The sequence below is a fragment of the Myotis yumanensis genome, unplaced genomic scaffold (genome assembly GCF_028538775.1).
Source record: "Myotis yumanensis isolate MYYU_CA2020_CCGP unplaced genomic scaffold, mMyoYum1.0.hap1 SCAF_3, whole genome shotgun sequence".
Classification (NCBI taxonomy): Eukaryota; Metazoa; Chordata; class Mammalia; order Chiroptera; family Vespertilionidae; genus Myotis; species Myotis yumanensis.
Window position 1 is genome coordinate 39,171,907 of NW_027223754.1, and position 21,382 is coordinate 39,193,288.

At 45.8% G+C, this 21,382-nt stretch overlaps 2 protein-coding genes across 2 annotated transcripts in view; one reads left to right on the top strand and one right to left on the bottom strand.

Moving 5' to 3' along the window:
- Positions 1–2,165: 2,165 nt before the first annotated feature.
- On the top strand, positions 2,166–2,627 carry GGACT (gamma-glutamylamine cyclotransferase). The gene has a single exon (XM_070407428.1). It carries the CDS (start codon positions 2,166–2,168, stop codon positions 2,625–2,627), a length of 462 nt encoding a protein of 153 aa, XP_070263529.1.
- Positions 2,628–4,299: 1,672 nt separating this feature from the next.
- The window catches only part of PCCA (propionyl-CoA carboxylase subunit alpha), a 341,666-nt gene continuing 324,583 nt past the window's right edge, over positions 4,300–21,382 (bottom strand). The window contains exons 22-24 of the mRNA XM_070408647.1: positions 18,541–18,681; positions 7,396–7,473; positions 4,300–4,626 (exon numbers count right to left, since the gene is read on the bottom strand). Coding sequence (XP_070264748.1) covers positions 4,558–4,626; positions 7,396–7,473; positions 18,541–18,681 — 288 coding nt within the window. The 3' untranslated portion in view covers positions 4,300–4,557. The remainder of the gene's footprint in view (positions 4,627–7,395; positions 7,474–18,540; positions 18,682–21,382) is intronic.

Consider the following 21,382-nt stretch of genomic DNA (forward strand, 5'->3'; position numbering starts at 1 on the left):
AGGTGCTGCTTCAGGTCAGCTGTTCAGGGAGGCGTCTAAAGGGGCTGGAACCGAGGGGGTGAGTAGTGACTGCAAAGGCCCCAGGGTGGGCAGGCGTCATTCCAAGGGTGGCTGGAGGGAGATGAGGGGCAACAAGGCAGCTGCACCAACAGGGTCATGGAGTTTGCAGCGAGACTGACCGTGACTGCGATGGGTACAGGCTGGAGGGAACAGAGAAGGGGGCCCATTCGGGAACTGGGGGACAGTGGTGAAGCGGGTGAGAAACAGCTGCTCCTGGTTGTGTCCTGGAGGAGTAAACAGATTGAGCTACAAGACGGGATGCAAGTGTGGGCGACAGAGTCAGGGATGGCTCCTCCACGGTCTGATCCAAACCCACCCTCCTTTCCGGATCACTCCTCAGGCCCTCTCCCCGTAAACAGTCCCCGCCACCCTGTGCGCTTTCTCTCCCGTCTCCCGCCCTCCCAACATTCTCCATGCAGCGGTCCTGCCACCTGCAGCTCCAGAGCTTCTGTGCGCCTGTGCCTCCCTCCTCTCTGCACTTCACTTCCAGGCTCTGCTTGACTCACTTCTTGACTTTCCATGCTGGAGGCAGGCCTCCCCATCAAGTGCCACAAGCCTGACGGTCCTTCCGCCGAGTCAGAGTAGCCAGCCCAGAGCTCCCATCGGTCCCGGTCCTGCCTGAGGTGTCCCAATGTTGTCAAATGCCTGGACTGCGTGTGCCTGCCAGCCGTGTGTTTTCCCACGGCCAACCTTTCCAAGTTCAATTTCCTGAACCCCATGGAACTCCCGACACTCCTCAGGCTGGTGACTGAGAACAAGGCAGTAGAGGGGGGTGAGTGGGTGGGTAAAAGTCCCGTTGGGAACATCCTTTCTCCCTGAAGAGGCAGGGAGACTGGGATGAGACCCCAGACCAGGCCTTGTTGGCTGATCAGAAAGCACAAGACCGATGAACGAAGCGTGACTTCTCCACGGGCCGCTTGCCATGCGATGCATGTCCAGGGGGGGGTCACCCTCCAGGTGTTTCTGGCTGGTGGTAGGCTGCCCCTGGCAGATGGACACAGCCTTTGTTTTCCTGCACAGGGTGCCTCGACTCCCAAGCCTGCCGTAAAGGCCTCTGTCATTGCACAGCGCTGGGCAAGTAGGGCAGGGAAATGCCAGGCTTTGACGAGGGGCCCACCTGGCTCAACTCTGATTTATTTCCGTTTCTGTCTGAGTCATTTTTACACAAATTACTTTGCCGATTACATAAGAGTCTGTGGCCCAGGCCCAGGCCCAGGCCAGCAGTAAGCACTTACCTTCACACCGAGCCAAGGTCGCTGCGGTGAGCCACGGTGAGTCACAGGGAAGCATCATTGCCCTCCAGACCTTGAAAAAGGAACAGGAAGCTGCTTGTGACAGGGCTGCTGGGTCATGCTGGCAGGACTGGGATGTAAAGTCAGTGCTGCCACCTGAATTCTCTCTTATAGCCCATCACAGGTGACTATTTCATACACACACACGCACTTTTATGTATCATCACTTGCATTTTTTTTCTGTAATATTTGTGTGCTTTTTAAAGTCCTTTTAAAATGATTAAAAATGACCCTAGCCGGCTTGGCTCAGTGGATAGAGCGTTGGCCTGTGGACTGAAAGGTCCTGGGTTCGATTTTGGTCAAGGGCACATGCTGGGGGTTGCAGGCTTGATCCCCAATGTGGGGCATGCAGAAGGCAGCTGATCAATGATTCGCTCTCATCATTGATGTTTCTCTCTCTCTCTCTCTCTCCCCCTCACCCTTCCTCTCTGAAATCAATAAAAATATATTTAAATAAATAAGTAAATAAAATGATTAGAAATGAACTGCTCTGGAAAACAGCAGTTCTCAGGGTTCGATCCCAGGACAGACTGTCTCCATCTGGCAAGTATGTTCTCACGATGAGTGCCTTTCCTCAGATGATGACTGTAAAGGGTTGGAGGGGTCTCCTGGAACCTCAAGCCACCACGGGGTGGTCAAGAGCAGTGGGCTCTGGGCTGTGGTGGGGTTGGGAACAGCTGCTCCAGCAGGAACCGAAATATTTACTCCCTGGCCCTTCCAGGCCAGCTTCCAACCCCAACTGAGACCAAGCCCTTGCCCGACTGACACGTGTGCCGACCGCCTGCTTTCCTTTCTCCTCCGCAGACCTGCCCGATGGCCGCCGTGTTCGTGTACGGGACCCTGAAGCGAGGCCAGCGCAACCACAAGGTCCTGCTGGACCGCACCAACGGCTGCGCCACCTTCCGGGGCCGGGGCCGCATGGTGGAGCCGTACCCCTTGGTGATCGCTGGGGAGCGTAACCTTCCGTGGCTGCTGAACCTGCCGGGGCGCGGCTACCGCGTGTTCGGGGACATCTACACTGTGGACGAGCAGATGCTGCGCGTCCTCGATGAGTTCGAAGACTGCCCCGACCTGTACCAGCGCATGCGGGTGAGCGTCGAGGTGCTGGAGGGGGAGGGCGCCTCCGAGGAGCCCCGCGCCGCCGAAAGGCGCCTGCAGTGCTTCGTGTACATCGCGACCACCTACCCGCCCGAGTGGGCCCAGCTCCCGCACCTCGACAATTATGACTCGCAGGGGGCACACGGGCTCCCCTATCATCCACGGGAAAACAGATAAAAGCCCAAGGAATGCTCCCTAGCCAGGGGACGCACAGAGCCCTGAGGATAAGATCACCCCAGCGTGGTCTGCACGCACTGAATGCAGAAGCCTAATGATGTCCTTTGAAACAAATATTTGTAAAACTCCATCTGTGGGAAAAGACTCTCTTTCTTTTACTGTCAGCCAATTTCCTAGATAATTTTGACATACCAATAACAAGATTGTGCCCTTAAATCTATCCATCCCATACTGCTTTATTGCTTGCTGCTTAAAGAGCATTAGGTTTTTGAATGTACTGGGTAAGACAAATTTAGGATTTTAATTCCCCTAAATGGCATTTCAGGAACTCATATGTTATCATACTTTTCTTGCTTCTCTGTCTGCTTTGCTTTAATCTGAAGATGACATTTAAAATGAATGTGAAGACTTTGTGTTGCAGCTAGATTTTAGCAGCCCTACTCTATTGATTCTGACCTGTATAGCACCGAGAAAAAAAAAATGCTAAGCTGATCTTGGATGTCTCAGTGTAATAAATAATAAAAGAAACTCAAGAAAAGCATGCTGCATTTTAGAGTAGTTTTGGAGGACATACAACATTTTTCTTCACAATTTTCAGATCAAGCTTATTAAAGAGACTATTAAAGATGATCATTTAAAATTAAATGTTTTAGAAAATCAAATATAAAAGTATTGGTGTCATTTTTGGCCCTTGGCCCTTATTTGGTAGAAGATTCTTTTTATTCTAATCTAGCAAAATAATGAGCACCCAGGGTGGCAGACACAGCTGAACACCCTGATTTCAGATAGAAGCTCCCCCAAGCCGAGGGCCCAGCGGCGAGCACTCTCCCTGCTTCTGAGGGAGCGCATTTGGGGGTGGGCCTTTGGAGAAGAACCAACACATTAGCAATTTGTTCTTCAGGCCTGACAGAAAGCTTAGCTTCCAAATACAAACAGCACTTAAAATAATTTTAGTGAGGCACGAAGTAGCAATTACTACCCACCTTCACCTCGTGATCTGTCAGCGTAGATTCAGATCAGTGCGCGACTGCCTCTGCTTGCTTACCAGCAAAGTGTGAAATGTATTCCAAGAACTTCAGAACCGAATGAAAATGCAGCTGCTGATCTCAGAAACCTCGTCTCCTCTGGGAGAGCTCACTTACTCTTCAACTTAATGGTAGACTGTGATCACTAACTGCATCTGGCACAAAAACATGATCATTATTTTTAGCCCCTTTTTCCTAATTGGAAACTTGCTTCACAAAGACACAAAAAGGCAAGGACGGGTATCAGCTGATGAGCTCGTGGCAGCCCCACCCACTGCAGTTGGGGTGAGGGGGGGCCTGGGGGGAAGAGGGGCCCTGTGAGTCATCTCTCCTTAAGGTGACATCCAGGGATCCAGCAGATCCAGTACTTACCCATTAGAGCCCCGCAGGGGGATTTCCATGATCATCATCTGTGCTGTATGGGCTGAGGGAGTTATGAATAACCACAAACAGGAGTCCTCAACCAGGATGAGCAGGCATTCGGATTATAGGGTGGCAAATGCTAATTTACTAAAACTGAAGACAGAGCTGGGATTTATATAAATATTTTAAAGGATCACAATGAAATACTAGTATTTAAAGTCCACGGGCACAGATCGTGGCCTCTTATGTACATTGTCTTCATTCAAAAACAGGGCAAACTAATATTTAGACAAGCGCTCAATTTTATTGATTTAACTCTGACACTAGGAAATCTCATAGCAGAAGTACAAATCATATGTACAAGTATTTATATCAGTAAAAATTTCCATTGGTGATTTTTTGGCAGAATGTTGGTTTTGACTCTATGTGGAATAAATATGACCATGTAAAATCTGCTGCAAAATGCTTGGATAAATTGAGTGAAAGAATAATAATACAAATGGCTAATTAAATTGGGCAACGGCTGAAAGGCTATAAATACTTCATTGCAGTTCCACGAGCAGATCTCCTTCTCCAACCGTGTCCCCAGCTTTACAATGCACCGATTTCACCTTGAATTAAAAAAAAAAAAAAAAGAGGGGGGTAAGAATGATTAACTAGATCAGGAGGGAGCAATGTCGTCATCGTTTCTGAAAGTGGAGAAACGGCCTGATGGGCTGGGAGCACAGGTAGGACTCTGGGCTCACACAGTCAGAAGGGACCTCGTGCTGAGGGACAGCCTCGTGCAGGGCTGTGACTCACCACCCTCCCCTCCCCTGGTGCTCCTGTCCTTGTCCTTGTCGCTGGTGCAAGGCAATTTCTGCTGGCTGGCCCTTGCCCTGGGTGCACGCAGGGGTCTAGGCAGCACCCTAAGAGCCACTAGTGTTGAGCCTGGATAAGCTCTCAACACCAGTCCTCCACAATCTCTGCTGTTTCAGGTTGCAGAAATGTTCTCTGAGAGTTAATGGTATACTTAGTTTAGTGTAACAACAGCAACAACAAGCCCAAAACAAAAGACAATTATACAAGAGTCCAAACAGGTACTAATTCACAGGAGAAACTCCATACATAGCCTGATCAGAAACTTCCTTCTGAAGGGCAATGAAACTCAGAAGTCGTGGGCTGCACGGACAGCACTTGGAGGTGTGATATGGAACAAGCACTGAGCTCCCTCGATGTTGCTCGTGTGCCCTTTCATTCTCATTTCTCCCAATTTTAATCAGGTTTGCTTTCCCAAATTGTGTTCAGGTTTCAAAAAAGAGGATAAGGGGTTGAACTGGGCAAGAGATAGTGGTTTGACTTCTTGGGAGTTTCTTCCTTGGGTGAGAAAATGAACAAAGGGTTGGAACTACGAGTGGCACCCAGGAACAGTGCCAGCGACAGCAGGCTCCGTGCCGTGGGCGAGAAGGGCCTCCTTCCCCTGACCTGTAGCCCAGGCTCTTTCAGGCCGACCTGAACCTGTGCAATGACCACTTCAAAGACCTTGCTCAACAGGTGCTATTTGCACCGAAGTGGCAGCTTTTATGATCTGAAACCTCCGGTGTTTATATAGGCAGTATTTTTCATGAGGCTGCGATTACTAGAGTCAAGAACTTGCTTCTTTGTGAACCTTTTCTCTGGGAGGAAAAATGGCCCCCAGGTAGGAACCACCAGCCCCTCGGCTCCCCAGGGCCTGGTCCTCTGGGCTGGGGCTCTGGCCAATCCTGGTGCCCTGCTGGGGGATGGAGGGAAACGGGATGGGCAGGAAGCAGCTAATACGGCTCAGGCCACAGACAAATTCGCCCAGAGCCCACTGACACCCTGAAAGCAGCTCTGGGCTGCTGACCAGGGAGCAGCCGAGCCTTCACCATGATGCACAGACCACAAGGAGGTAAAACACACTGACAGACACGAGCCCTTGCTCCTTCAGGAAGCTGTGACCAAGTTCATTTCTGCATTAGTACCTCAGTCCATCAATACAGGCCCTTGACATGCATCTGACATATTCTGCTTCCCCCCAAATGAGGGCAGGTTCTCGTCACAGATGGAAATCTCATGGTGCTAATGCAGTGTCAGTGTTAATCTCAAGGAACAAACGTAACAGTTTCACAAGAGCAGAAACCAATATTTTCTTGTTCACCTTATAAAAATCATGTAGCCTTAGATGGTCTAGCTCAGTGGATAGAGCATTGGCCTGGTGACTGAAGGGTCCCAGGTTCGATTCCCGTCAAGGGCACATGCCCGGGTTTCAGGCTCAATCCCCAGTATGGGGTGTGCAGGAGGAGGCAGCCAATCAATGATTCTCTTTCATCATTGATGTTTCTATCTCTCCCCTCTCCCTTTCTGAAGTCAATATATATATATATATATATATTTTTTTAAAGTAATCATGTAGAAAGCAGGATTCCTTAAAAAACCCACAAATCATGCCTTTCTTCTCTTTCAAACCCATGGAGATGGGACAGCTGTATGCAGCCCCCTCCAGCCTGGCTTCGCCCTCCCCTCGGGATGGACTGGAGTCCTCAGCACGTTCTCTGAGCATCAGTTCATTTCTCTTTGGGTGACAAATGGAAGCTGTGTCTCCCCGATGCAGATTTCACTATGAGCTGACAGCACCTCTCTGCCAGGGCACCATGGTCCCCAGGTCCAGCCTCACTGTCCAGGTGTGGCCACACCCCTGCCCCGCCTCACTCCAGACCTCTGCCCAAACTGTCCTTCAGAAAAGGATCATTCTGCTACAGGATCATTCTGTGTCTTTATAGTCACAGAAAGGATAATGAAGTTATTGCTTTAAAGGCCTTTTCTATTTTCTTCAAGGAGAAAATACACTTAAGAAGTTTTTACTCTTAATAAATTTCAGTACTAATACATCATCTCCTTTCTCTCCCTAAATCATTACGTCCCACATGCGTACATGGGGCTTTCAGCTCCTCTTGATCTAAAATTGAATTGTTCTCTTTGTGGAGAAATTATCTTGAAGAGTTACATTAATTTTTGCAATCTCTAAAACCATTTCCTGCTGTGTCGCCTAAGTCTCAGATAACTAACTGCCTCCAAGACAGATGTAAACATTAAAAATTAAAGACCCCTTAATTTGAAAGACATTAAGGTGAAGAACAATTGTTCCTTGACTATCTGAACACTATACAGACTCTCTCAGAAGGCCTGCTCTCCACAAGGCCAGGATACACCGACCCAGGGAGGAAAGAGCTCCGGTCTAAGGTCCCTCATCTGTGGGAGGGACGCGTGGGAAGAGATCGCGCCTGTGGTGCCTTTCAGGCCTAATCGTCCAAGATTCAAAGGTGGAAGTTCTGCTTCCTGTCACAGAGCTGACACGAGCTGGCAGGAACTTGGGGACATACCTTGCCAGTTTTCCCAGCTGTCATACTGTTCTGCATTTTCATGGCTTCGATCACACATATTTCCTGACCTTCTGATACCTGGAAAATGAATAAAAATGGACAGAAGTTTTAGCAGCAGAGTTCAAGAGGGAAGCCATTAAGAAATTCTTCGTCCAACGTGCTAAAATTTTATCCAAACCGTAGCAACAACCTCTGATAAATACTTCAAATCCCAAATCCCTCTTTGGGGGACAGCAGAGGAAGGCCATGCCTAGGAACCAGAGATATGGCAAACAGGCATGCTTCCCACTCACACGCAATGAATTGGTAAATCTACAGAGAGAAAGATTTGTGGTCCCAGAGGCTGAGGAAAAGGGGAATGGCTGCTGACGGATGGGTACACAGCTTCCTTTGGGAGGCGGGTGAAAATGTTCTCGGATTTACTGTGGTGATGGCTACACAACTCGGTGAATAAACCAAAACCACTCGAGTGCATACTTTTAAAGGAACGAATTATATGTGAATTTTACCTCAGTAAAGCTGGTATAAAAAAAACGGAGTTTCTCTCTACAGACCTGGGAGCTGGAGACAACAGGCAAACATCCAGGCCCCTAGACCACGGTTCCCAACCGCACAGGGCAGGGAATGGTGTCTAGAGCTGTGCCCATTCCTTGCCAAGACACCAGGAGCTCGCACTGGCCTGGGCTCCAGGGCTCACGCTCGGTGTGGTGAAGTCTGCCTGCTGTTTTGCGGGAAATCCAGGCTGAGCTGGGTGTAAACTCCCTGGGTTTAACCTGGGTCTTCCCCTCAGGACTCAGCTGTAACTAACAGCCATTCTGGGTTTTTTCTCTGCCCTCGATGGGTAAGCACCAAGGGCGGGGCTGGGTTTTCTCCTATCTTTGTGAAAAACAGCCTCCCAGTCTTTGAAATGGGAGAGTCCAATTTCCTAGGGCAACCGGCTATGTGGGGGCTGGTGGGCATCTGGTGGGGGGCTCCTGGGCTCTCACACCACTGCAGCTGTGCTTGCCCAGCGTCGCAGAAGTGCCTGGAGAATGTTCTTTCCTGAAATCCCCAGATGATCTCCAAACCCTGTCCGGCCCCCCGTGGGGCACAAGCTGTCTTGCTGGCAGGCAGCGCTGCCTGAGCCCTATGCACGCATTCCTTTCCTCCGCTGATCAGGTGGTGGGCTGCTTTTTCCTGGCACAGAAACGTAGGAAGAGAGGGGATGCCAAGCTTCGGTGCTGGCACGGAGGAGAGACTGTGCTGCAGAGCTGGGCATGAAGCACTGTGCTCGCTGCCCTTTTTAAAGGATGCATTTTCACCTGGCATCTGCATTCCAGGGAGAGGAAGAACCACCTCGAGAGGGCTGTTCTTTCAAACTTACTGTTCTTCAAAACGCAGAGGAAGAGCAGTGAGGGCAACTCAAAGACAAGGCGGATGCCCAGGCAGGGTGTCAACAGCTACCCCTCAAGTTGTCATTTCAGAGCCTTGGGATCAGGCAAGATGGGGGAAGGGCAAGTTCCCCTGCCATTTGGCTCCACACAGAGAGCCCTGGTGGACCCAGACCCAGGCTTCTGAGACCGAGGCCGAGCGTCAGAGCTGACCTCCGGAGACAGCACTCCGGCCCAAGCACTGGGCATTCCAACAGGCTCAGGGGGCTTTTGGGAAATGGATCTGAAATTCAACAATGGGAATTCCGTCCAAAAATTAGCAGTCAGCTCTCCCCCTTGGGGGTCCGGTAGCTCTTTCCTCTACAGATGGACGAGTGCCCACACTCCATGGAGCCTACCACCCCCACCCCCCGCACCCTCCCCCAGCCAGGCTTCCTCGACTGGCTTGCTCAGAACCCCCTTCTCCCCATCAGAACCCCCTTCTCCCCATCCCGGGCCCCGTGGGCTTCTCTTAGGCAGACACAGCCTTGCTCCTCTGCAGTGGCTCAGCCCACTGCTTGGCATCTGCTGCCAGAGTGCCCCTCACTGCTTCTTAGAGAACTTTCAAGTAGGTGAATTCACAGTTAATGCAAATATGAAAAAGAAACGAACCAGATTTCCAAAAGTTACCCCAAGGGTAGGCCAGCCTAGGCCAATCTGACAACAGTGCCCTAGGAAACTTGTGGAAGGACAGCTGGGCAGGGGCCACAGCCCCACCCCAGCCACACTAAGGTTAGATCAGGGCCTGCTGGAGCCTGGGGGCAGTGGAGACAGAAAATCTAGGGGGCCCACTAACAGTCTTTCTGCGCTGGCGCTGATGCTTGCAGCACGGGTGGATGCTTGCAGCACGGGTGATGTGTACAAGTAACTACAAGTGGTAGGCCCCCAACTATTTACCAGAAAAACAAAACCTCTGATGTAGCCAGAGGTAATCAGGACAGGTGGGAAAGTCCCAAACCTGCAACACCCCCTTCGCTCTGATTGTCTGGCTCTGGCAATTTGATTAACAGGACTTCACAGAGAGCGCCGACTCTGCCGCGACTGCCTTCTGCCTTCCGACAGCCAGCGCTGTCCTGGCCGACAAAATTCAACCCCACAGCTTCCTCTTCCTTCCCGGTTTCTCTCCCTAGTGCAGTGGTTCTCAACCTTCCTAATGCCGCGACCCTTTCATACAGTTCCTCATGTTGTGGTGACCCCCAATCATAAAATTATTTTCGTTGCTACTTCATAACTGTCATTTTGCTGCTGTTATGAATCGTAATGTAAATATCTGATATGCAGGATGTATTTAGGCGACCCCTGTGAAAGGGTCGTTTGACCCCCAAAGGGGTCTCAACCCACAGGTTGAGAACCGCTGCCCTAGTGTCTGCTGGTCTCCACCTATATTACTGAGCTGTAGATAGAAATTTAAGTAATTCATCTCTTTCTCTGTTCACTTAATCTGCTGTGTAGTCTGTGTTCACTCATTTGTCCCGAAAAAAGAAAGAACTCGTGGAAGCTGTTTCTTCACCCCTCAGAATAGTGAGATATGTTTCGGTCAATAGAATCACTTTATAGCTGCACATGTGAACTTGATCTCAATTCATTATTTCATTCCTCAAAAATCCAAGTTGGGTAAGAAACATGGTACAAACCACATAGCAAGGAATGCCGACAGGGCTGTAAGTAGGGGTTCCAGTCCAACAACGCCGAGAGGGCGTGCCAGGCCTCTCACCTCAGCAACCTGGAAGCCTCCTGGTGCAGGGGTGCCCCGCCCGCCCCCCATTACTCGGGAAGGCTGGTGTACCTTGTGGATTTTCCTGCTGCTCGGGACGCCGGGCACTAATTGCATGAGCACAGGGGCCGCGTAAAGTCAGCTTCCACCCCACAGCTCACACGTGAGGGCCCGGCTCCTGAAGGAGCTGTGTGCGCACACTTCTCTAACACTTTTGTGAATCATCTGATACAGACTTAATGATTATGACAGGATGTCTCCAGCGTTGGGCTTACAAAACGGTCACAAGCCCCGCAAGTCTTTTTGATCAACCTCGTCAGCCTGATGTACTTCTCCGCTCCCTGTCTAATTGCTGTAAAGTCTGGAGGCCTGAATCCTATATCTTTCACCCGGCTTATTGCGTCCTCTCCTTTGACATGGGGTCAAGGTTCACATTCGCATCCGATTATCGGAGCGCACTCATTAGGCAGGAGCCGGCCTTGCTCCAACATGAGTGAGCGAGCTGGAGAGAGGACTCGGCCCATGTCCTGGGCAGATTTCAGCCCGTCCAGGAGCCCTGGATGTGGCCGGCCTGCTCTGTGCTGAAGAGCTTCAGACATCTCCAGCTGATGATTAATTGTGAGTGATGGGAAATAAAATCCAGTAAAGCCAGCTGCTTGCCATGGTCGGCAAAATGACTCTAATGGATATAGGCTGCCAATTTTCCAGTTTTACTGGCAAGTCTTCCAAGTGTAATTAAGGGAAGTTATAAATGATATGGAAATCTATCAAGTTCCATTTATTTTCAGAGGACTCTTTCCCCAGAGACTTTTATCCTCAATTAAAGCTCCCAATAGCCTTCTACCAAGTTCCTTTCACTTCTTCCCCAAAGATTAAAAGACACACAACCTTCTGCTGCACATGTCGCTCTTGGAAAACATGTTAAGACCGGGACACGCTCGGCAACTTGTGTTATTCAGACTGCAAGTGCAGGAAGAAAGCTCAAAAGAAGTGCAGGAAGAGGAAGGGAAGAGAAAGGGTGAAAGGCCTGCACCAAACATAAAAGGAAGCCCCCAAAAGTACAGACTTGAAAGCTGTGCTCAATACCAGATATTCATCACAAGGTGGTGTAGCTCACTAATGTTATTTGATTTGGAATAAAGGCATGAAAATGATGGCAAAGGCCTAAAATTGGAGATGTGAAGGATGACTGCACAGTATTCCATTTCTCAATTTCATCCTTCAGAGCCACAAAATGGGGGCGATACAGTGACGGGATGAGGTTTACAGTAACAGCTGTGGTCTTCCCACACGAGGGAGGCCCTTCTAATGGGCTGAGGTCTGTTTAGAACAGACGGGGAGCAACAAAACAAGGTTCCCTATTAGGAGTGTGCCGTCATATTTCTGATAAAGAAAAGGATTATGGCCCAGGGTCGGATTTCCTTTAAGACGGCCCCTCCCCTCTTTTGTGGTCCAGAACCAGGGCCGATGTTAAAAGTGTTACCTTTAAATATAGGCACGAGGTCAGAGACGGTGGAGGGGTTTTCCCCTGCAAGCCCACTCTCTAGCAACTGTAAAGAATGCATAGGAAACTGTGCCAGTGGCATATGGCTTTCTACTGTGCTAAACATTCATACAAAAGACAGGTTCATCAGTCATTGGAGTATCTGGATAAAAAATTAGCTCCTGATGGATGGTATTTTGAGCTTACCTGCTGCTAGTACATTACCAGAGAAACACAGGTTTTGAAACCCACATGACATTAGAAACTGCAGACCATGAAATACGACACATGCAGGAGCACATAATGTACGCCAGATTATACAAAATAATAAATAAGCTATTTAAACCCTCTGCCTAAAATTGGGCCCGCTGCAAGGAACCCTGGGTCATTTCTACGCAGGCCAATTAATGCACAGCATCTGCTGCATAGAAGCAGGGCACGAAGCACTTCCGAATGATTTCAGCAATTAAAAGAAAACTGTTTCCTGCCTGTTCAGACAGCAACTGTTTCAATGCAAGAGTGAGCACCAAATCACTGCGTGCAGCTGAAAAATTAAGTCCCCTTTTTGGGGAAGAGGGTGGGTGGGAGGAAGAATTTTTATGGAAAAAGGAGCCTTCTTTTGTTGTCCTACATTCTGTGTTTTTCTGCCAAATTAGACAGAAGGCTCGGAAGGCTTACCGGCCCGCTGCAGTCTCCCCTTCTGCTGCCCTGGGCCCCCCGAAAGCACGGATCAATATCAACCCTGCTGACGACTCCACAAAAGTGAAAATCCTTCAATTACATTTTTAAAGGCAGTTCTACTTAGAACACAGGTGCCTGAATGCAATACATTTTAAAGCCCTTAGATCTGAAGAAAGACGCAGTTAGCCACAGGAAAAAGGCATCTCAGATTTGGTTAAAAGGCACTGCTAGAATCTGACTGTAATAACTTCCTCTTTCTGAGCTGGTAAGATAGGCTGGTAAATATCCCCTGATATTCCCTGACGAAGAAATGTGCATTCACATCCCAACATCTCCATGTAAAGAGGGAGGGAGAAGACACCCCGGGAGGTTGTGCAGTAGTTAAGCAATAACGGAATGAACCATCATCAAATTACAAAGAAAGAGAAGGCAGGTGACAGCAATGCCGCCAAACCCCTTATCTCTCTCCAGCCTAAGGTCTCCTTGAAAGGGTGTGTGCACCAGCCACCTGACTCAGGAGGGCACGAGCAGGAGAAGTAACACACACCAAGGCAGATGGCTCGGAGGGACTGCAGGCCCCCACCTCTGCCCAGGCTCCCCCAGCTCCCCACTGGGGCAGCCCCTCTGGAATTGTGCAGTGGGTCTCAAAGCAGGGAGCTGAAAGGCTTGGGGAAAGAATAAAGAGTTGTGGCCAATATTAAACATGTCCAGTTTTTCTTAAAATTCCTTAAAATGAAGAAAAATATTACATCCTACTGCTCTTTAAGTTAGCTCCAAACTAGAGCCAACGCCTCTAGTAACCAAGAAAACTAGTTAAAATTGATGTCATTTACACTATCTTTAAGAAATCGGTCTGGATCCACTATCTCTGGGAAGTGTGCTGTTTTAAAGGATTCGGAGAAATTTTATTTTATTTTTTGCAAAAGGGTGAGAAAGGATATTTTGAACCTTGGCCAAGTTGAGAACGGTTATCTTCAAAAATGTTTAAAGCAAAGCTAACAAATATCCCCCATAATCCTAAACAGGTCATTCCTAGAAAAATTAAATCAAATGCCAAATTTGTAGAAGACTCTCCTATAATATTTAATTTGTTGATTAATCTATAAAAATATTTTCTTATATTGATAATTATCATTAAGTTGTAAAAATTCCCCAAGTTTTACTCCAACAAAAATTGTCCCTAATGTTTAAAAGTAAATGCTACCTGGAAAAGATTAAAGGGCCAAAATCAGAACAGTGGTTACCTGAATTCGATTGGAAAGAACACAGGGCAAATTCACTGCATAAGCAGTGTCTTAGTCTTAAATAAAATGGAAAGCAAATGTGGTAAATTAGACAAGCAGAGAGCATACTATTCTTTATAACTTTCTGTATGTTCGTACCATTTCATAACTTAAAGTATAAAAGTGTTAAATAATGAATTATGAATTTACACGTGCTTTGGAATACAATCTGAGGTTTGGATGAAAAATTGGCACCTGATCAAATAAACTGCTTGAATAACTACTGCTATAAAATATGTAAATTTAATTATTACAATTATTTCCTGATTGTAAATCAAGGTATCCCAAAACTGGAAAATCTATCAAACAGCCAGGTCAGGTCCTCTGCCAGGGAAAGATGCGATTATTGACACTGGGCTGCATGGGGTACACAAGTCACTGCCAGGCGAACACACATCAGGAGGGGCCCAAGCCAACCCTTCTCGTTGGGAATACCTAAGCGCAGAGGAGGGTTCAAATCCTGCTTATTCAAGACATGAAAAATAAAGGTCTTGCACCAAGTTTATTAGCGATTTCTCCAAGATCAGCTGTAAGCTCAACTGCAGCTGGTTTAGGGACAAAGAGGAGGTGTGACTATCATGCTCACCCATCCACCTGCTTGGGTGCTCTCCCCCTGAGGAGCAAATGCAAAGGAGGAAAAAAAATCAGGGTGAAAGCTGGGTGATACTCCCACTAATGATCCTAAATTTTATGTTTTCACTGGTACACTTTATACTACACCAATGTTGTTTTTTGCCTAAGTCACTGTTTATGAGAACAACGATCCCAAACAACTCATTACCTGCTACTGAATATCAGTCCTGCTACAAAGCACGTCCTCCTCATCTTGGCCCCCAAATACTCCATCTGTCTTACTAATGCTGGACGGGCTAAGTGGCAGGAAAAACCAGCAACAGGTACTTGATCAATCGATCATTTTACCTGGACTCACAAACTAATAAATCAAAAGTAATGTTTAAGAAAGAAAGAAACATAAATGGTATACAGCTTGCTTCTGGGTCATGTCTCACTAAACTCTGGATGTATTAAATAAGATAAATATTTCAAAATCTAAACATGACTAGAACAAATCTTAATTAAATGCAATATTAAAATATCCTATTGGGCTGCCTCATTGTTATTTTTATTTTTTGTTTTCTTTCTGATATCAAAAGGCTAACAAAACAAATGTGCTCACGATGACTTTATTTTTATACTTCAAAGTCAAATGAAAATCGTGCAGAAATTTCAACAGCTGTAAGTCTAATGCTGAAAAAAATTGTGTTCAGCCATCATTCTGAAAGAATATATATTCAATATTTTTGTTCAAGAATATCATAAAGATAGAAATGAAAACAAGTTATTAAAAATGCTAACTTTGATTAGAGAAGTGCCCCCAGGTTATGATAGTGTTAAATGTACAGAAAAATGGCTATTTTTCAAAATGAAACGAAAATCAGTCCTTAAAAATACTTTCAGAACTCTTATAAAAAAAGCATATAAGACAGGCGTATAAAAGTCATCTGATCATTTGTTTTCTGGATTAAATGTGTGATTCTAGATTTTTATGATCCAGTTCTGCTTAGTTTCTAATTGGTTTGTTTGTATATATGTATTTTACTGTTTATTAACTAGAATCCCCGCCCTGCATGTTCAAAAAGGCTATTCTATAAACATTTAAAAAGATTCTACTGCCACACTTAATGCTAAACAGTGAAAGTACTAGGAACTTCTGCTGATGGCAGCATGCAGAGCAGAGCTGGCTTCCTCACACCATCTCTACTTCCCAACTGCCACCCAACACACTCTGTCCTGAGATTTTTTTCTTCACTCTGTTAAAATTACGTACTTCACAACCAAGATTTGTTATTTGTTACTTATGTGACACTTTTGTGGGACACAGTATTGCCAGGCTCACCAGTCTAAGATTTGTGAAGTCTTATTTCAGCTAAATGTAAAAATTACAGATAACTGGAATTCAACCTACACAAAACAACATTTCAAAGAAAAGAGAATACTTGTCGGCCCTGAGTTGTTTTTTTGGATCCTTGTTTTCCTTGAAAATACACAGATGATTGATTCCATTCTCTTCCTATTGATAAAAGTGGGACCTTGGCTCAGCTATTGTTATTGCTGAGAACAGTACAACATGCCCTGCAGTGTTACAATAATTTTAAACCTCAACACTTAAAAGGTACAAGTATTATTTTCTTACTGTGGCCTTGAGCAAGTGCCCTGCCCTTGGTCCAAGGGAAGTTTCTTGTGTTTTAATTACACGAAGCAGATTTAACTATATGAGTAGTAAGAGCTGACAAGTAAACGTCTCGCCCTGCATTTGGCTTAGGTATTAGCGGTTTGGGTCATTTTTCACAAATAATAACTCAAGAGCGAACACTATTTTATTAAAACATAATGTCACAAAATATAAAAGGAAGTTCTGCCAGGACCAGAGGTGGTGCTGGGAGGTGAAGAGAAATAAAAAGAAAGCATTTGGTCTTCCGGCCCAGCCTAGGCACATGCGCACAAAGAGCATTTATATGGAAGGTGAAGGACCGAGGGTATACCCCCCAGCCATGTCCTCTGACTTTAAAGGAATACGTGAAATAGAGACTCCAGTCAGTTCTCAAATTAAGCCATTCTTGAATACCCACATGTAATTACTGGTGGTGGTTTTCAATATCTGAGCTACCCCAATGAACCAAAAATTAATACACATTGTTCCATTTTACTAAATGCCCTGCTTTCCCACATTAAATTATTAACCAGGAAATGGAAAGCATGCAGGCTAAACCCTTCTGGTATCTGGAGAAGCCAGAGGAGGAGGGAGCGGTTGTTGGAAGCAAGAAGGCTGCAAGCTGCCTGTTCTCTGCCCCAGCACAGCCACAGCCAGGAGGCTGGAGCAAATGGAGGAGCAGGGCCGCCAGAACAGCCCCTCCACGCTCAGCAGGAGCCGCCTCCCGCCTCTCAGGGTTTGACTCAGGTGTTGGAAAAGTAAGGATTGCCATTAAACACACATTTTTTTTTTAAAGCACAAATGTGATTTTATGATTAAAAACACACAATTAGGACTGACAAGCTCAGTATACAGCCCATGTGGCTTCCAGAAAAAGCTTAAGAAGGAAGATGAAAAAAACAACCACCCCTCACATTGTTTACCATCCTATGGAAGATTCCACTAACTGTGCTGCCGATCAGTGTGAGTGCACACAGCTGACTGCCAAGGCCAAGGGGCTATCTCCTTAGAATCTAACCCTTTAGAACAGCGGTTCTCAACCTGTGGGTCGCGACCCCTTTGGGGGTCAATGACCCTTTCACAGGGGTCGCCTAAGACCATCGGAAAACACATATATAATTATATATTGTTTTTGTGATTAATCACTATGCTTTAGTTATGTTCAATTTGTAACAATGAAAATACATCCTGCATATCAGATATTTACATTACGATTCATAACAGTAGCAAAATTACAGTTATGAAGTAGCAACGAAAATAAGTTTATGGTTGGGGGTCACCACAACATGAGGAACTGTATTAAAGGGTCGTGGCATTAGGAAGGTTGAGAATCACTGCTTTAGAATGAAGAAATACAAGGCAAGCCCCTTCCCATATTCATCACATACATGTAATTTTAAAGTATCAGGACTAATCATTTCAATAACTGAAACTGATTATTTTTCTTAATATTCACTTATTATAAATACTTTTCTAGAATCCATTGACAACTATGTGAGTTTTTCCTCAATGTTATTTTATTTATGTTAATAAAGAAATACAGAAGCAGTTTTAATGTAATTTTTACAGGAGAATATATAAATCCCTGTAACTTAACTGAGTCACAAAATGGAATTACCATCTCATTCATGAAAGACTATCATGTTTGGCCCTTATTTATGGCGGCACATAAACAAAAATGCAAGTATTTACATGCCCCCTAGAAATCTTCTGGTTAAATCTTTGTTTCCTTTTTACTTTTGCTGTTAATAAATAATTTCTAACCATGCTTTCGGAAAATGCATGGATCCCACCAATTTGTCCACAGCACACCGTTGTGAGACTGAACATGTTCATAGAACTTTGATTATTAATAGAGCTTTGATTTGTGCCTTCATGTCATAAAGTCGAAATGAAAAACTTCCTACGTGATCCTAAGTTTTATTTATCAAGGTAGGGAAGTGCTCTGGTGCTACACGATTCCAGAGTTAACTTTCCTTAGTTCCCTTCCCTTTTACTCCAAAAACCATGCCAAAAATTCCCCATCGGAGGATTATTTTTTGCTATGAGTTTTCTTCAAGGATGCTTAACGCACAGAGAGCTAAGAGAGTAAATAGAAATTTTAAATAGGATACTTCCTGGAACTCCAAATTTGCCAAATAATTGAATGAATGAGGCCTTATTTTGGTTCCAGTTCCAGATCATTTGAGGGGAGGGGCACTCAGATATTGTCACTAATCTGATTCAAATGTGAACAGTTGGACAAAATATGTACAAAAGCTACTTTGCTGTTTTGTGGGGGGTAGTATGACTCGAGAAAGACCTGCAGAGGAAGTAGCCACGCTTCAGTCTGCCCCCGCCCCACAGGCAGGCATGCTCCTTACCATGTCCCCAGGCTTGACAGAGACGGCCACCACCAGGCCAGGCATCGGGGAGCGAAGAGTGCTGCTTGTGTCCTCAGCCACTTTTTCCAGCATAAATCTGCTCAATTCTGCGGCGAGTTTGGTTAAGATATGCACCTTGTACTTAAGGAAAAACAACATAAGTGAGTTTAAATGATGAACGCTTTTCTCAAAATGAGCCACTTATTTAAGAGATTTCTTGAAATAAGAACTCCTCTGTAATTAATTAGTGATAAATAGCCATCATTTTTGTTACATGAAGAAAACATCTGAAAACTTTATAAAGAAAACTGAGCATTTTTTGTTTTCCCTTCACCGCTTACAAAACTTATCCCAATTAACACCAATTCCGTGAGCTGGGTCAGCCGAAGGGAAAAGGGGCGAGTGTGAGCACGCACCAGTAGATGGCAGCAGACTGCTGTCTGTAACGCCCCGCTCCCTCAAGGGGACTGCTGTTCTACGTATCAATAACTTAAGACAAAGGGTTTCATTGTCCATTTTGGGCAAAACAACACTTAAAATTCCATTTTTTCTAGTGACATAAAATGTTATATTCACGACTGAAAATGTTAGCCTTTCTTTTCAGGCACAGCGTTACGTAGTCTTTCTGTAACAAGGTGGTTAGGATAGATACAGATGAAATATGGTGAGAATGTCTTCTGTATTAAGGGACAATATAACAAGAGTTTAAAACCACTGAAAGAAAACAATATGCACAGCCAAGTATTTTAATGGCACCGTTTGTAGGTGGCTCACAAACAATTAGGGGCACACCAAAGGCAGTTCGAACAGGACATTTCTGGTGAAGAGAATTTCTGCCCAGCAGGAAAAATCCTGGATCTCTGTGAATAGACAGGTGAGCCCCAGTTGGGTCTACGTAAACAGAAACAAGATAAAATGGTGGGAGGACGTGTTAGCCGGTGAAGTGGGAGCGGCCACCTGACGATTCTTGGATCCCTACCAGATCGCGTTTCCCCTGGGGAGGCAGATTGCAGCATCCAGGCGGCCCCATTTTGTTCCAAAAAAGCTGCTGTAACCTAAAGCCTCCTGTGGGCATCATGATGGCAGGGATGCAAAAGCAAAATAGAATTCACCCTTTAATTCGGTGCAGGGTTGGCGGAAATCTTTAAGCGTGCTCTTTGCGGGCCTATTTAAAGAGGAGGGAGGGGTGGGGGAGGGCCCCGAGGAAGCGCTTTGATGGCCTAAGTCGGAGCAGATGAACGGCACTGTGACAGGTTGAAGAATTACATCTTTTGCATGTTTCTTTACTCCTGAGTGTGTGTTTTGCAATCAAGACATACAAGTGTCTGCCAGTTTCTGAAGGATATGATCCTTAAGTGAAATTACAGGGCAAATAAAAGCTTTTTTGCTCCTATTAAAATTCATCTGAATCATAAGTGGCAAGGGAACAAGCGAGAAGAGTGCGCTCTGCTGTCAGTCTAATAAACATTCCAGGCAGAGAGGGACTATTTATCAACGAGGAATTGTACCTCAAAGTCCTTCATTACAGGAGAGAAAGAGAGGGGAGAATATAATTGTACCAAATTGCACAGCTTTAGTGTCTGTGCTGTCTGCCTTCGAAAGGAAGTCCGACATTAGAAGCACCGTCAACAAAAAGTTCCTCTTCTAGCTGGCTGCACCCTGGCCGCTCCTCCCAGGGACTGATCAGCACTGGGCCCAGTTGTCTGGTTTTCAGTGCAGCATACAGATCTGGGTTGTTTTTTGTATTTTTTTGTGTTGTTTTTTTTGTGTGGGTTTTGGTACACAATTTGGCTTCAAAATGTGAGCACTAAATTCGGGGAAAGCATCTTTCTGCACTGAGAATAAAGAATGTATCACATTTCACAACAGTGGATACCCTTAAAAACTAATTTTAGCTATATCACAAACAAGCCTGAGTATAAATCAAGCGCTAAGACTGTCCTAAGCTCCATTTCTCCCCAGAAATGACAAGATCCTGACTAAAACTGGATCCTCTTACTATTTTTATAATTTTCCTATCTTTCGGATTCCTTTCTCTGTAGGACTCCTGCTTTGCTTGGAAAGAGATGTAAAAAAGCCACAAAACTCAGGGCCTTTAGATGCGGTCTTTGTTATTGATGAGATGTTCCTTTTCCTTTTGTATTTGTTTATTGTTCTTAAAATCTGTTTGGGGATAAGTGACTTATTGTAATCACAGGCAAAAAAAAAAAAAAAATAACAACGGGGTAAATGCCTCAGGAGAGGCCTTGCTGCAAATAGTTGGCTTAGAAATGACCTCTCGGAATATAAAAGGAGGAGGCATCGGGGAGGTTCTCTTCTTAAGATTACCTTTGATGTTTCCTGACCCCTGAGCATGCCCATGCAAACACGCCTTCTTAAAACAACCTCTTGGCTCGCCCGTGCAGCGTGCATGGGGTGCTTGCCAGGATGGGATCTAAGTGGAGTGCAGCATATGGGCCCATCAGAATGAATTGCCGGGTGAGAACCGTAAAAGGTTTTTGATGCCCCAGAAAAGAAGTCATTTAAGAATGTACACTAGGGCTTTCAAAGTTTATGATCAAAACTGCTATTTATTGGTTTTCCTGAATTCTTAGGGGGCACGGGCAGAGCAGCCAAGTAGTTGAGAGATTTCAGGAAAATGCCTGATGACGCGTGCAGTGCAGTCTGGCTGTACGCTAGGCATTTAAATATTCCTAATGGGTTCTGTAAAACGTCCCTGGAGAGTATTGATTTTAAGCTGTTGTTATTGTTTTCAAGCAGCAAAGCCACGAACTTGATGCTTTGGGAGTAAAAGTCCCCGATTGTAAAAGGCTAGTGGGCAGCACAGAGAAGCGCAACCCTA

What these genes read in the sequence shown, in the direction of transcription:
- GGACT (XM_070407428.1), top strand. Translation starts at nt 2,166, where the DNA reads ATGGCCGCCGTGTTCGTGTACGGGACCCTGAAGCGAGGCCAGCGCAAC.